At 42.3% G+C, this 15,230-nt stretch overlaps 1 protein-coding gene across 1 annotated transcript in view; it reads left to right on the top strand.

Moving 5' to 3' along the window:
- Slc5a4 (solute carrier family 5 member 4) overlaps nt 1-15,230 on the top strand; it is a 43,091-nt gene that overhangs the window by 19,961 nt on the left and 7,900 nt on the right. The window contains exons 9-10 of the mRNA NM_001106383.1: nt 2,532-2,667; nt 14,804-14,911. Coding sequence (NP_001099853.1) covers nt 2,532-2,667; nt 14,804-14,911 — 244 coding nt within the window. The remainder of the gene's footprint in view (nt 1-2,531; nt 2,668-14,803; nt 14,912-15,230) is intronic.

The following is a 15,230-nucleotide window of genomic DNA, read 5'->3' as shown; positions in this document are numbered from 1 at the left end:
GAAACTGCCTGGGAGAGAAGCTGTGTGTGCTTCAGAGAGCAGGTCCCATGAAGGGCTATTGCCAAAGCCATTAGCAACTCAGAAGACGAGGAGTGGGTCCCAGGCATCAAGCCCTGAATGTAACACTCTTGACCCTTAGTGTTGCTTTGGTCTGACTGTGACTGATTATTCCCAGTTCTGTTAAGAACTACATATGTATTTTCAGTAAAAAAAAAAAAAAAAAAAAAAAGGAGGGGAGATATTAGATTTAAAAAAAAAAAAGAAACCACACTTTTTAAAATTTTAAAGGCTGTGGGAACTTTTATAAGTTGGAATATTTAAGAGCGTGATATTAATATTAATATGAGATCTTGGGGACAAACAAGAAAAATGATTGTAGTTGAATAGCAATGTGTTTGTGGGTCAAGTTGCAAAGGGTCAATTTTGCTGGCGTAGTCTTACACTGACTTGACACAAGCCGGAACCATATTAGAAGAGGGAACCTCAGTTAGGGAAAAAAAAAAAAAAACCCAGACTGGCTCGTGGAAAAACCTGCTATAAAATGAAATTTTCCTCCTAACCTCGAGTTCCCGGAACAATGACTCTGAGACTGAAATATATTTACAAATACCTTGGCCATAAGCTTCACATGTCCCACAGCTAACTCATAACTTAATATTCCATTTGTTTGAGTCTAAGTCCTGTCATGTGGCTGGTTACCTCTGCTAAGCTTTCATGTGTCTATTTTCCTTCATGTCTGGGGGCAAATCCTCCCACACCTGGCTCTATCCCAGAATTCCTTCTCCTTCTTCGGATGTCCCACCTTCTTAGTCTACCCTTTCCTATAAGCCATAGGATTTTATTGACAGGTGAAGTAGCCATACACTATACAAGAGATTCCTTCTACAGCCTGTGGTACATTTTCTTGAGGGAGTTCTAGCAGGGGAGCGCAGCTACTTATATACCCTTGACCGAAGATCAATCCTCCTCTGTTCGGGGAAGGTCCTCTTCTACCTTCCGAAGGTGCTCAGCTTTGGGAGGGACATATGGAGCTGTGAGGGAGGAAGCAGACACCAGCCTAGCCAGCCAGATCAGCCAGATCAACCCTGGCGATCAATGTGATGACAGATGTCACAGCCAGCTCACCCTCACGTTTTGTGGTACACTTTCTTGATTGAGGATTGATGTGGAAAATTCCAGTTCATTGTGGGCAGTGCTGCCTCTAGGATGCTGGACCTGGGCGAGCTAAGAAAGCAGGTTGGGCAAGGCATGAGGATCAAGCCAGTAAGCAGCATTTCTTCATGGCCTCTGCTCCAGTTCCTCCCTCCAGGTTCTTGAATTCCTTCCCTGGCTTCCCTCAGTGGTGAACCTTATAAGTTAGTTGTAAAGTGAAAGAAATAATTTCCTTTCCAAATTGCTTTTGGTTGTATTGTTTTATCGTAGCAACAGACACCCTAACTAAGGGCAATTAATCTGAAGAAACTAACCCTATTTTTAGGCAATTATGTAGAAGGAAAATTTCAAGAGGTCAGGATTTTGTGAGGAGCTTGGGATAGAGATTGTCAGTAGAGCCTGGAGTACATAACGCCCTGGCTTTGAACCCCCAACACTGAAAAACGGGGGGAGGGAAGAGAAGCACATAAAACATTCTGGAGCTATTTTATAGATTCTGCTTCTCTACATAACTCTCAATAGATTTGCATAATTTAGGTAGGAATTTTAAATCACGTGCATTCTTCTTTGAGGAACACCATCACTACATATGGTTCATAGCTAGGCAGTCTCAGAACATCATGGAAACAGTCTACATGAGCATCTCGGTGATCTACTCGCTGCCCGACTCTTGCGTTTTTCACAGCAGCAGGTAAGACAGGTCAAAGAGCAATTACCTTAGCAACAGTAGGAAGATCCCGATGATGCCTACAGTATTAAATCCAGAGCCTAAAGCATGACACAGGGCAGGCAGCATTTCCACCTATAGGGATTGACGTTGTTATTTGCGGCCCGGACATGGATAGCATTCCTGTGAATAGATGGCTAGAACCTGTCACCATGTACCTGTGGAGGTCAGAGGACAACTATAGGTGCCGGTCCTCATGTTCCACCTCGTTTGAAGGTGACCAAGAAGCACCTTGGTCACTGCTTCCTATGTCAGGCTAGCGGGCCAGCAAGTTTCCAAGGATTTCCCCATCTCTCTCCCCCATTAGCTGTAAGAGCCCTGGGGTTGCCAACCCATGCCAACCTGTCCAGATTTCCATCTCTGCAGCAGCTTCTAAAAATATTTTAGAAGCTAATGGCTAATATGTGTTGACATCCATAGACCAAGACTCTCGCATACATTAGTCATATGCAGGATATCATAAGAGGGATAACCCTGCTCGGGGAATGTAGCCTCATAGTATACAATTTAAATAATTCTTTAAATCAATGCATTCCTCCAGAGCCCAAGCTCCCCCCAACGCCATCTTTTCTTACTGCAGTTTCAAACCTCAGAAGACGTAGCAGACATCAGTTTCCGGTTGTCTCACTTCCATCTCGCGTTTCCCTGGCAGGTCATTGTACAGCGCTGCTTGTGTGGCAAGAACATGTCCCACGTGAAGGCCGCCTGCATCGTGTGTGGGTACCTGAAGCTGCTGCCCATATTCTTCATGGTGATGCCGGGGATGATCAGCCGCATCCTGTACACAGGCAAGCCGCACTCTTTAATCTCCATTTTACGCTCGAATTCGCATACGTCCATTAAGGAATTCTTATTTCTTTTAAATTTAGATTTATTTTCCGGGTTCGGGTGTCTTGCCTGTATGTGGGTCATTGTATCGCATGCATGCAGTACCCACGCGGGCCAGGAGATGGCGTCAGGTCCTCCAGAACTTGAGTTGTACAGGGTAATGGGTGGCCATGTGAATAGTGGGAAGCAAACCCGCGTCTCCTGCAAGAGCAAATAGCAAGTGCTCCTTCCTGACGGTTGAGCCAGTCCCGAGTATTTTTAAGATGTAGCAAAACCTTACTAAAATAGGAAACGGATTCTAGGTAGAAACAGAAGGAGAAATTCAGATCGAGGAAACAGCTTCGACAGAGGTGCCAGGGGTATTAAAATCAGTTTGCCTTACTTCATTCACACTGTTTCCTTTGTCCTTTATACTCTGCCTATATCCTTGGAGGCATTTGAAACACCGAGTCCTGTTTCCAGAAGTTTAGAGAATATGGTAGAAGGGCACCGCGGGCAGTGGTAGAATTTGTCAGGGATAGATTGCTGAGCTGCTGGTGTGTGGGGGGAGGTACATGTCTTAGTTAGGGTTTCATCGCTACAGAGAGACACCATGACCATGGCAACTCTTAATTTAGGGCTGGCTTAGAGTTTCACAGATTTAGTCCATGATCATCGTGGCAAGAACCATGGCAGTGTGCAGGCAGGCATGGTGCTAGAGGAGCAGAGAGCTCTACATCTTGATCCAAAGGTATCCAGGAGATTCTCGTTCCACACTGGGAGAAGCAGGAGCACGGGAGACATCAATGCCCACCACTGCGGTGGCAAACTTCCTCCCACAAGGCCACACCTACTTGAACAAGGCCACACCTCCATGTGGGCCAAGCATTCAAATGCATGTGTATATGGGGGTAAAACTTATTCAAACACCACCACATTCCACTCTCTGGCCCCCATAGGCTTATAGCATTTAGTCCCCCCACCCAGGCTTATAGCATTTAGTCCAACTTCAAATGTCTCCATAGTCTATCGACATCTCAACAATGCTTAAAAGTCAAAAGTTCAATGTCTCTTCTGCTGGTCCTGCAACCTCTTATCTGTAACTCCCTATAAAATCAAAAGCAAAATGCCAATCAAATACCTGTAATATCAAAGGATATCTATTAACATCCCAAGATCCCATAGTAAGGAAATACTGGTCCAAAGCAAGACCAAAAATCCAGCTAGGCAAACTCCAAACTCTTCATCTGCATGGTTTTTGTCCGACTCCTTTCAGCTCTGTTGCCTGTAACACACTCACTTCCATTCCCTGAAATCGGCTTTCCTCAGTGGGTAACCCACAGCTCTGGCCCACAGCTTGGTGTCTCCAAGGCAACGATAGCGTCTTGGCTTCTTGTTCCAGTGTCTGGGAGCTACACATGATCTTCCGGGTTCCTCCAAAGGGTTTGAGTCACATCTCAGGCCCCGCCCTCTGTAGCACTCTAGGCTCTGGTTGACTCCGCCCCGCTGCTGCTGCCCTTCTTGCTGGTCATCCCATGGTACTGACATCTCTAAGTCGCTGGGGTCTTCTGCTATAACTAGGCTGCACTTTCACTGATAGCCTCTAGTAGGCTCTCTATTCCTGGTGTCAAGCCTCAACTGCCAAGGCCACTGCACCTTCACCCATGGCCTCTCCTGGCCTCTCCCAGTGCAGAGCCTCAGATGCTCTCCCTGACCCCTTCGTGCTTCAGGACCATTATTACCATCTGGGTGACTCTTAGTCATTACCAAATCCAGATGCCAGCACGAGGTACGACCCTGGCTATTTCTGGAACAGCTTCTTCCTGCTCTCAGAAAATACGTCCCAGAAGATTTCACCTCAGTAACTTGTTTGTCCGCTGAAAACTGTGTTGACATTTTGGCGGAAACCGTATTGAACCTATAGGCTGCTCCTGGTAGGTTGGCTGTTTTTACTATATTAATCCTACCCATCCGTACTCATGGGAGATCTTTGCAACTTCTGGTAGCTTCTTCAATTAATTTCTTCAGCATCTAAATGTTTCAATTTGTATCACGCATGTCTTTCATGTGCTTGGTTAGAGTTATCCCAAGATATTTTAGATACCTTTAGAGTCTATCGTTAGAAGGTATTTTTCCTTGATTTCCTGCTCAGTCCACTTATCACTTGTAAATAGGAAGGCTGCAGATTTTTGAGGGTTAATTTTGTATTCAACTGCTTTGCTGGAAGTGTTCAGCAGTTAATGGCGTTTCCTGATGGAATTTTTAGGCTCACTTACGTATATATTTATTTTACCATCTGTAAATAAAGATACTTTGACTTCCTCCCTTCTGATGTACAGCCCCGTGAGCCCCTTCATTTGCCTTGTTTGTCTAGACAAAACTTCAAGTATTATACTGCATAGGCATGGGGAGAGTACATAACCTTGCTTATTTCTGATTTTAGTGGAAATGCTTTATCTCCATTGAAGTTGATATAGGCTATGGGCTTGCTGTAAGCTGGCATTATGTTGGCGTCCGCCCTTTGTCTTCTGCTCTCTCTCTCTCTCTCTCTCTCTTTTTTTAAAGATTTATTTATTTATTATATATAGGTACACTGTAGCTGTCTTCAGACACACCAGAAGAGGGCATCAGATCTCATTACAGATGGTTGTGAGCCTCTAGTAGGCTCTCTATTCCTGGTGTCAAGCCTCAACTGGTGAGCTACCATGTGGCTGCTGGGATTTGAACTCAGGACCTCTGGAAGAGCAGTCAGTGCTCTTAACTGCTGAGCCATCTCTCCAGCCCTTCCTGCTCTCTTTAGTGATTATCGGGCAAGGGTGTTGGATTTTGTCAAGTCTTGTACCTCGTCCAATGAGATTGTCATGTGGTTTTTGTCTTTCAGAATGATTATATGATGGCTAATTTTTTTTAATTTATATGTGTTAAACCATCTGTGCAACTCTGGGATGAAACCTGCTTCATTCTGGTGGGGGATAATTTTGTGTGTTCTTGTATTCGGTTTGCAAATGTTCCACTGAGAATGGTTTACATTTATGTTCATAAGGGAAATTGGCCTGTACTCACTTTTGTTTGCTGGGTCTTAATGTGGGTTGGGAATCAGGGTACCTGCAGCCTCTTCAAAGAACTGGGCAGTGGTCCTTCTGTTTCTATTTTGTAGAATAGTTTGAGGAGTATTTGTGTTAATTCTTCTTCGAAGGTCGGGTAGAATTCTAAGCTAAAACCATCTGTTCCTGGATTTTTTTTTAATTAAACTTGAGAAACGTAATTACTGCTTCTACTGCAGAAGGAATTACACATCTTCTTAAACTGCTTATCTGATCATAATTTAACGTCGGTAGGTGCTATTTGGAAACATTGTCCATTTCTTTTATATTTTCCAATTTGATGGAATATGGTATTTTTTTTAAGTATGTCCTTATGGTTGTCTGGATTTCCTCACTGTTTATTGTTTTGTCCCCCTTGTCATCTCTAGACTTGTTAATTTCCATCTTCTCTCTCTGCCTTTTTAGTTAATTTGGCTAAGGAGTTGTCAATCTTACTGATTTTCTCAAACAACCAACTCTTTGTTTCATTGAGTTGGATAAAAAGCTCTTTGCGTTTTTTGTTTCTATTTTATCAATTTCGTCCCTGAGTTTGATTATTTCTTGCAGTCCGTTCTTTTGGGGGCGCTATTTCTTCTTTCTGTTCTAGAGCTTTCAAGTGTGTAATTTAGTTACTAAGGTCTCTCCAAGTTTTTAATGTAGGCATTTAGTGAGCTTGCTTCTAAGAACTCTCTTCTCTATGTCCCATGGGTGTGGTTACGTTGTGTTTTCATTTTACTCTATCGTTAAAAGATTTGAACTTATTTCTTAATTTCTGCCTTCACACATTTTTACGTTCAGCAGTGAGCAGTTCGGCTCCCATGATTTCGGAAGCTTTCTGTCATTCTTCTTGTCATTGGTATCCAGCTCTAATCTCTGACGCTCGGGTAAGATGCAGGGTGTTATTTCAAATTCCTTGTGTTTGTTGGGGTTTGCTTTGTGTTTGAGTATGTGGCCAATTTTGCAGAAAGTTCCCTGAGCTGCTGAGAAGACGGTACGTTCCCTCGCATTTAGTGAAATGTTCTGTAAATATCTGTTGGCTCCGTTTGACTTTTGATATTGTTTAGCTCCAGCATTCTCCATTTACCTTTTCGTTTGAATGACTGTCTATTGGTCAGAGTGGAGTATTGAAGTCACCCACTATCGGTGTGTGAGGATCAATATGTAATTTAAGTTGTGGTACACACATATATGTGTGTGTGTGTGTGTGTATATATATATATAACATATCATTATATGTATATTACATATCATTATATGTATATTACATATCATTATATGTTACATGTACCATATAATTACATATATTATATAATTATAATGTTTTTGTACTGTATGCACACACACACACACATATACTTCGGTGCTCGTTTGTTCAGTTCATATATGGTAAGAATTGCGATATTCTCTCAGATGTTTCCTTTAATGAGTATGTAGTGCCTCCCCCCTCTCCTGACCACCAACAATCTCCCCTGATTAGCTTTTCTTTGAAGTCGGTTTCATCAGATATTAAAATGGTTACACCAGCTTGCTTCTTGGGTCCCTGAGCTTGGAGTACATTTTTCCATCCTTTTACCCCGAGGTTGTGTCTGTCCTTGATGTTGAGGTGTTTTTCTCAAATACAGCAGAAGGATGGATCCTGTTTTTAAGTCCATTCTGTGAGTCTGTGTCTTTTCACTGGGGAGTTGAGACTTTTGACATTGAGAGTTATCAATGAGAGCAGTGTTTGTTGGTTCCCAGTATTTGGTTGTGGTGGTGTGGGTGTGTCCCACTCTTTTGATTGGCTGTTCTGATATTGTTTATTCCTTGTGTTTTCTTCAGTGTGCTTAGGCCTTCAGATTGAAGTTTTCTTCTAGTACCTTCTTGTAGAGCTGAATTTTTAGATAGATACTACATTTTATTGTGAAATCTCTTTCTTTCTCCAGTTATTGTCATTGAAAGTTTTGCTGGGTAGGGAGTGTAGTCTGGGCTGGCATCTGTGATCTCTTAGAATTTGTAGACGATTTGTCCAGGCCCTTCTGGCTTTTAGAGTCTCCATTGAAAATTCAGGTGTTTAACTCTGTCTTTAGATGTTATTTGATCTTTTTCCCTTGCTGCTTTTAACATTCTTTGCTTACTCTCTACATTTACTGTTTTGATTATTGTGTGGCCCAGAGAATTACTTTTCTGGTCCAGTCTCTGCATTGGTACTCTGAATCTTTGTTTCTTGACAGCACCTCCTTCTTTAGGTTGGGAAATTTTCCTCTATGACTTTGTCGAGAGGTATTTTTTATGCTTTTGTCCTGGATGATTTTTCCTTTCTCTTATTTCTATTAGTAGTAGATTTGGTCTTTTCATAGTGTCTTAGAGTTACTATGGCTGTGTGAAACACCATGACCAAAAGCAACTTGGGAGGAAAGGGTTTCTTCAGCTCATGTTTCTACACCACAGTTTATCATCAAAAGGAAGTCAGGGCAGGATCTCAAATAGGGCAGGAACCTGGAGGCAGGAGCTGACGCAGAGGCCATGGAGGGCTGCTGCTTACTGGCTTGCTTCCCCTGGCTTGCTCAGCCTGCTTTCTTATAGAACCCAGGACCTCCAGACCAGGGATGGCTCCGTGGTCTAGGACCATTGATCACTAATTGAGAAAATACCCCACAGCTGGATCTCAGGGGAGTATTTCCTCAACTAAGGCTCCTTCCTCTCTGATGACTCTAGTCTGTGTCAAGTTGACATAAAACCAACCAGTGCACATAATTCTGCAGATTTCTAGGATGTTCTATGCCTGAGTTTCTTTTTAAAGATTTAATGTTTTCTCTTACTGACATATCCATTTCTTCTGACTTGTCTTCAGTGCCTCAGCCTCTCTTCCATCACTTGTATTCTGTGGGTGAGGCTTTCCTGTGGGCTTCCTATTTAGTTTGGGTTTCCTTATTAATTCTATTTCTACTATAAGATCTTGAACTGTTTCCTTCCACTGTGTGTGTGTGTGTGTGTGTGTGTGTGTGTGTGTGTGTGTGTGTTGATTTCATACTTATTTGTATCCTTTTAAAGGGTCTTTAACATATTCATAAAGACTATTTTGAGGGTTGGGGATTTAGCTCAGTGGTAGAGCGCTTGCCTAGCAAGCACAAGGCCCTGGGTTCGGTCCCCAGCTCCGGAAAAAAAAAAAAGGGTTGTTTTGATTTGTATTTCCCTGATGACTAAGGATGTTGGACATTTCTTTAGGTGCTATTATGAAGGGTGTTGTTTCCCCAACTTCTTTCTCAGCCTCTTTATCCTTTGAGTAGAGGAAGGCTACTGATTTGTTTGAGTTAATTTTATATCCAGCCACTTTGCTAAAGTTGTTTATCAGATTTAGTAGTTCTCTGGTGGAATTTTTGGGGTGACTTAAGTATACTATCATATCATCTACAAAGAGATATTTTGACTTCTTCCCTTCCAATTTATATCCCTTTCACTTCCTTTTGTTGTCTGATTGCTCTGGCTAGAACTTCAATACTATATTGAGTAAGTAGGGAGAGAGTAGGCAGCCTTGTTTAGTCCTTCTTTTTAGTAGGATTGTATCAAGTTTCTCTCCATTTAGTTTGATGTTGGCTACTGGTTTGATATATATTGTGTTTACTATGTTTAGATATGGGCCTTGAATTACTGATCTTTCAAGACTTTTAACATGAAGATGTGTTGAATTTTGTCAAATGCTTTCTCAGCATCTAATGGGATGATCATGTATTTTTTTCTTTGAGTTTGTTTATATAGTGGATTACATTGATGGATTTCCATATATTGAACCATCCCTGCATTCCTGGGATAAAGCAAACTTGATCATGATGGCTTTGATGTGTTCTTGGAATCCATTTGGGAGAATTTTATTAAGTATTTTTGCATCGATATCTATAAGGGAAATTGGTCTGAAGTTCTCCTTCTTCCTTGGGTCTTTGTGTGGTTTAGGTATAAGCACAATTGTGGCTTCATAGAAGGAATTGGGTAGTGTTTCTTCTGTTTCTATTGTGTGGAATAGTTTGGACAGTATTGGTATTAGGTCTTCTTTGTAGGTCTGATAGAATTCTACACCGAACCCATCTAGTCCTGGGCTTTTTGTGGTTGGGAGACTTTTAATGACTGCTTCTATTTCTTTAGGAGTTATGGGACTGTTTTGATGGTTTATCTGACCCTGATTTAACTTTGGTACCTGGTATCTATCTAGAAAATTGTCCATTTCATCTAGATTTTCCAGTTTTGTTGAGTATAGGCTTTTGTAGTAGGATCTGATTTTTTTTATTTCCTCAGTTTCTGTTATGTCTTCCTTTTCATTTCTGATTTTGTTAATTTGGATACACTCTCTGTACCCTCTGGTTAGTTTGGCTAAGGGTTTCTCTATCTTGCAATTTTCTCAAAGAACCAGCTCCTGATTTTGTTGATCCTTTGTATAGTTCTTTTTGTTTCTACTTGGTTGATTTCAGCCCTGAGTTTGATTATTTCCTGCCATCTACTCCTCTTGGGTGTATTTGCTTCTTTTTGTTCTAGAGCTTTCAGGTGTGCTGTCAAGCTGTTAGTGTCTGCTCTCTCAAGTTTCTGTTTGGAGGCACTCAGAGCTATGAGTTTTCCTCTTAGCACTGCTTTCATTGTGTCCCATAAGTTTGGGTATGTTGTGCCTTCATTTTCATTAAATTCTAAAAAGTCTTTAATTTCTTTATTTCTTCCTTGATCAAGTTGTCATTGAGTAGAGCATTGTTCAGCTTCCATGTGTATGTGGGCTTTCTGTTGTTTCTGCTGTTATTGAAGACCAGCCTTAGTCCGTGGTGATCTGACAGGATGCATGGGATTATGTCAATCTTCTTGTATCTGTTGAAGCCTGTTTTGTGTCTGATTATATGGTCAGTTTTGGAGAAGGTACCACGAGGTGCTGAGAAGGAGGTGTATTCTTTTTGTTTTAGGGTGAAATGTTCTACAGATATATGTTAAATCCATTTCGTTCATAACTTGTTAGTTTCTCTTGTCTCTATTTAATTTCTGTTTCCATGATCTGTTCATTGATAAGAGTGGGGTGTTGAAGTCTCTCACTATTATTGTGTGAAGTGCAATTATGCTTTGAACTTTAGTAAGGTTTCTTTTATGAATGTAGGTGCCCTTGCATTTGGAGCATAGATATTAAGAATTGGGAGTTCATCTTGGTGAGTTTTTCCTTTGATAAATATGAAGTGTCCTTCCTTATCTTGTTTGATAACTTTTGGTTGAAAGTCTATTTTATTCAATATTAGAATGGCTACTCCAGCTTGTTTCTTGGAACCATTTGCTTGGAAAATTGTTTTCTAGCCTTTTACTCTGAGGAGTGTTTGTTTTTGTCACTGAGGTATGTTTCCTCTATGCAACAAAATGCTGGATCCTCTTTACCTATTCAGTCTGTTAGTCTATGTTCTTTATTGGGGAACTGAGTCCATTGATGGTGAGAGATATTAGGGACCAATGATTGTTGTTTCCTGTTATTTTTGTTGTTAGAGGTGAGATTATGTTTGTGTGTCTCTCTTCTTTTGGGTTAGTTGACATTAGATTACTTTCTTGCTCTTTCTAGGGTGTAGTTTCCTTTCTTGTGTTGGAGGGGTTTTTTTATATTATCCTTTGTAGGGCTGGATTTGTGGAAAAATATTGTGTAAGTTTGGTTTTGTCATGGAATATCTTGGTTTCTCCATCTATGTTAGTTGAGAGTTTCGTTGTATATAATACTTGGGCTGGCATTTGTGTTGTCTTAGGGTCTGTATGACCTCTACCCAGGATCTTCTGGCTTTCTGATGTAATTCTGATAGGTCTGCCTTTATATGTTACTTGACCTTTTTCCTTTACTGCTTTTAATATTCTTTCTTTGTTTTGTGCATTTGTTGGTTTGACTATTATGTGATGGGAGGAATTTCTCTTCTGGTCTAATCTATTTGGAGTTCTATAGGTTCTTGTATGTTCATGGGTATCTCTTTCTTTAGGTTAGGGAAGTTTCCTTCTATAATTTCGTTGAAGATATTTACTGGCCCTTTAAGTTGGGAATCTTCACTCTCTTCTATACCTATTATCCTTAGGTTTGATCTTCTCATTGTGTCCTGGATTTCTTAGATGTTTTGGGTTAGGAGCTTTTTACATTTTGCATCTTCTTTGACTATTGTGTCAATGTTTTCTATGGTATCTTCTGCCCTTGAGATTCTCTTTTCTATCTCTAGTATCCTGTTGGTGATGCTTACATCTATGACTCCTGATCTCTTTTCTAGGTTTTCTATCTCCAGTGTTGTCTCCCTTTGTGGTTTCTTTATTGTTTCTATTTCCATTTTTAGATCCTGGATGGTTTTGTTTAATTCCTTCACCTGCTTGGTTGATTTTTTTGTGTTTCCTTTTTAAGGGCCTCTACCTGTTTACCTGTGTTGTCCTGTGTTTCTTTAAGGCAGCATCATCAGTTATAGTCCTCTAACATCATTATGCATTTTGATTTTCTGGTGTGTTGGGGGTATCCAGGGCTTGCTGTGGTGGGGAACTGGGTTCTGATGATGCCAAGTGGCCTTGGTTTCTGTTGCTTAGTTTCTTGCACTTTCCTCTCACCATCTGCTGATCTCTAGTGTTAGCTGTTCTTGCTGTGTCTGACAGTGGCTTGACCTTCCTGTAAACTGTGTGTCAGCACTACTGGGAGACCAGCTCTCGAGCAGGAGATCTGGGTACAGAAAGCTGTGGCAAAGGGGGTCAGCTCAGGGCACAGACAGAAACTGGAAGAATCATGTCCCTGACTGCTCCCCAGTTCCTGTGTCCTGAGGGCTCCAGGCAGGTTGATCTTATGCCAGGATAAGAGCAGAAATGGTAGTCTCCTTTCTCCCAGCGGGATCTGGGTACAGAGAGCTGTGGCACGGGGTCAGGTCTGGGTGCAGGCTGAAACCACTGAATCCTTTATTGTATATCATGTTTCAGGGCCTACTGTAGTAGTTTCTGATCTCTAGTGGAGACAAATTGCCCTGGCTTTTATTATATTTTTACACTGCTATGTAGACATCAGAGTTTGAGATGATTGTGATTCTTGGTTGAATTAACAGACATTAACATCTGTTAGCATCTGTTCTTGTCTTTGTTGGGGGTTTTGTTCCTTGGTTTCTGTTGCCCTCTCAGCTCCTTAGGAAAATGTGGTGGTTGTGGGTTACCTGGGATGTGATAGGCTATTTCTCCACAGTGTGTGAAATTAGCTAATGTGTTGCAGTAAAAATAAGAAAGAAAGAAAAAAAACCAACCTGGTAACCTTTTTATCCTGTGCTAGTGCTGGCACTGTATGTAGGACCATGTGGCATCTGCGGGGTATTTTCATCTCAGTCAGCAAAGCGTCTCACCTGCTCAGCACCATCCCATCTGACACTATGGCTACTCTGTGAGCCTGGCAGCAGTCTCTCTACCCATCTAGGTCCCAGGGAGGGTTGTTAACACACCAATTCCGTGGTGGGCCCTGTGTGTCCCGCTACCACACACTCTCTTGAACTCAATTAAGTCACCACATGAAAGAACCCATCACACGATACCCTCTGATCCAATTGATAAGATATAATTTGCCCATCTAGACAGCACAAAATCCTATATACACATCAGTCCCTTAAAAATAGTCATAATTTTAAGTTAACCTGTAACTATGCACAGAGAAGAATCGTAACATCAGCTGCCATGTTCTCCCAGTTCCTCTTCATTCCCTCTGGCTTCTCCCTCTCCTTCTAAAACCTCTGTTCCCACCTCCCTTCCTTCTTGTCCAATGACAGGCCTCATTTTATGTTGTCTGCCTTCCCCTGTATAATGACATCCACTTACAGTAACGTAAGCCATATTGCATTACATTACAGGCAGGTTTATTGGGAAGCTGTACTCTCGGGCAAGTTCACTAGCTCCAAGGTCAGGGATGTTACCATGGGAGGGGGAGGAGGAGGGGAGAGAAAAAGAGAGGAAGGGTGCAGGCTCAGAGAGAGAAGAGGGAGGAGAGGAAAAGGAGGAGCAAGGAGCAGGAGGAGGAGAAGGGAGAGAGAGAGAGAGAGAGAGAGAGAGAGAGAGAGAGAGAGAGAGAGAGAGAGTGTTGTCTTGTTATATACGGAAGAACCCCTTGGTGAAGGGCAGCCCAGTCCCTGGGCTAGAAAGTTCAGGGTTGGGGGCAGGGTATGTCAGGTAGGAACTGAGGGATGCTGGGAGAACCTAGAAGCCAGATCTACTTTCATATCTAAAAGATTCACCTCAACCCCTTGTCCCAGGTATGAAACCAAGCACAAAACCAAACAGAAGGGAGTGTTTCTGAGATCCTGTCAGGTGCGGCCACTGGGGTTCTGGATAAAAATGTATTTCTAGGGTTGGGCGAATGACAGAGAATGGGAATTCACTAGAAGGGGAGGCTGAGAAGGTCTACCTGAGGGAGGAAAGTAGAGTGCTACTCGTGTCTCTCTAGTTCCCTGAGAATGAGGGTAGAGCGAGCAGGAGGGTAGAATGAGGGAGAAGAGTGGAGTTGGTCTGCCACAGAGATGGGTATGGGAGTGGGGATTAGATTTGGAGCGGAAGAGGGAGCTCAGAGATTGTCGAGCTGATTCACCGGCCATCAGATCTGGTGGCTGAGACAAAGGGATGGGATAACGAGAAAGACTGCAAGATCCACTAGAGACGAGGGCAGCAAAGGGGAAGGGGAGACCATGGCAGGTAGTACACTACAGAGCTGAGGTGAGACTAGGAGGCTGGACTGGGAGGAGAGAGAGTGAAGATCATCAGATGCGTCCCTGACAGTGCATTTCCATGGAATGCTAGAGGGCGATCGTCTCTGAAGCTCCATCTGGGCCATAGCTAAGGGACAGTCTTGCCTGATGAGTCAGTCCAATGGATCTGTCAAAATAAGACAATGACAATGTCATACATGGGACAAAGAGGTACCAGATCTCTGAGATACATTTGGGAATTTTACGTCAATTTCCAGACAAGTGTCTTTCCTCTCACCCATGAGCTTGCCTCTTTCTCCAGTGGTAGCAAACTGCCTGCTTGAGTCTTACTCACTGATCTCGCCCCTGGACTATTTCCCCAGATATGGTAGCCTGCGTTGTGCCTTCCGAGTGTGTGAAGCAGTGTGGTGTTGATGTTGGCTGCACAAACTATGCCTACCCGATGCTGGTGCTGAAACTGATGCCCATGGGTAAGTAAAGGCCGGGGCTCACAGGGCCTCAGATGCTTGGTCTGTGGATGAGCACAGAAAGGGTTGTGATATAACCCTCAGCAATTATTACTTTACTTCCATTAACTCAGCTGTTGATAGACATTTCTTGGGCACCATTTGCATTTTGCCATGAGCCTAGACATTCAAGAGATGGACCAGGAGTTTTCTGTCAGAAGCAGCTTGACTCTTTCAGCGCAAGATTCATTGTCTTTCGACTGAAGATTCTTTGAAGAAAAGTAGGAATATTTACATTGTCTCTTTCTAATAAAAAGCACTATTTAACCATAAACCTACATAG

This window comes from Rattus norvegicus, chromosome 20 (assembly GCF_036323735.1).
Source record: "Rattus norvegicus strain BN/NHsdMcwi chromosome 20, GRCr8, whole genome shotgun sequence".
Classification (NCBI taxonomy): Eukaryota; Metazoa; Chordata; class Mammalia; order Rodentia; family Muridae; genus Rattus; species Rattus norvegicus.
This window is presented reverse-complemented; position numbering and strand designations above follow the sequence as displayed.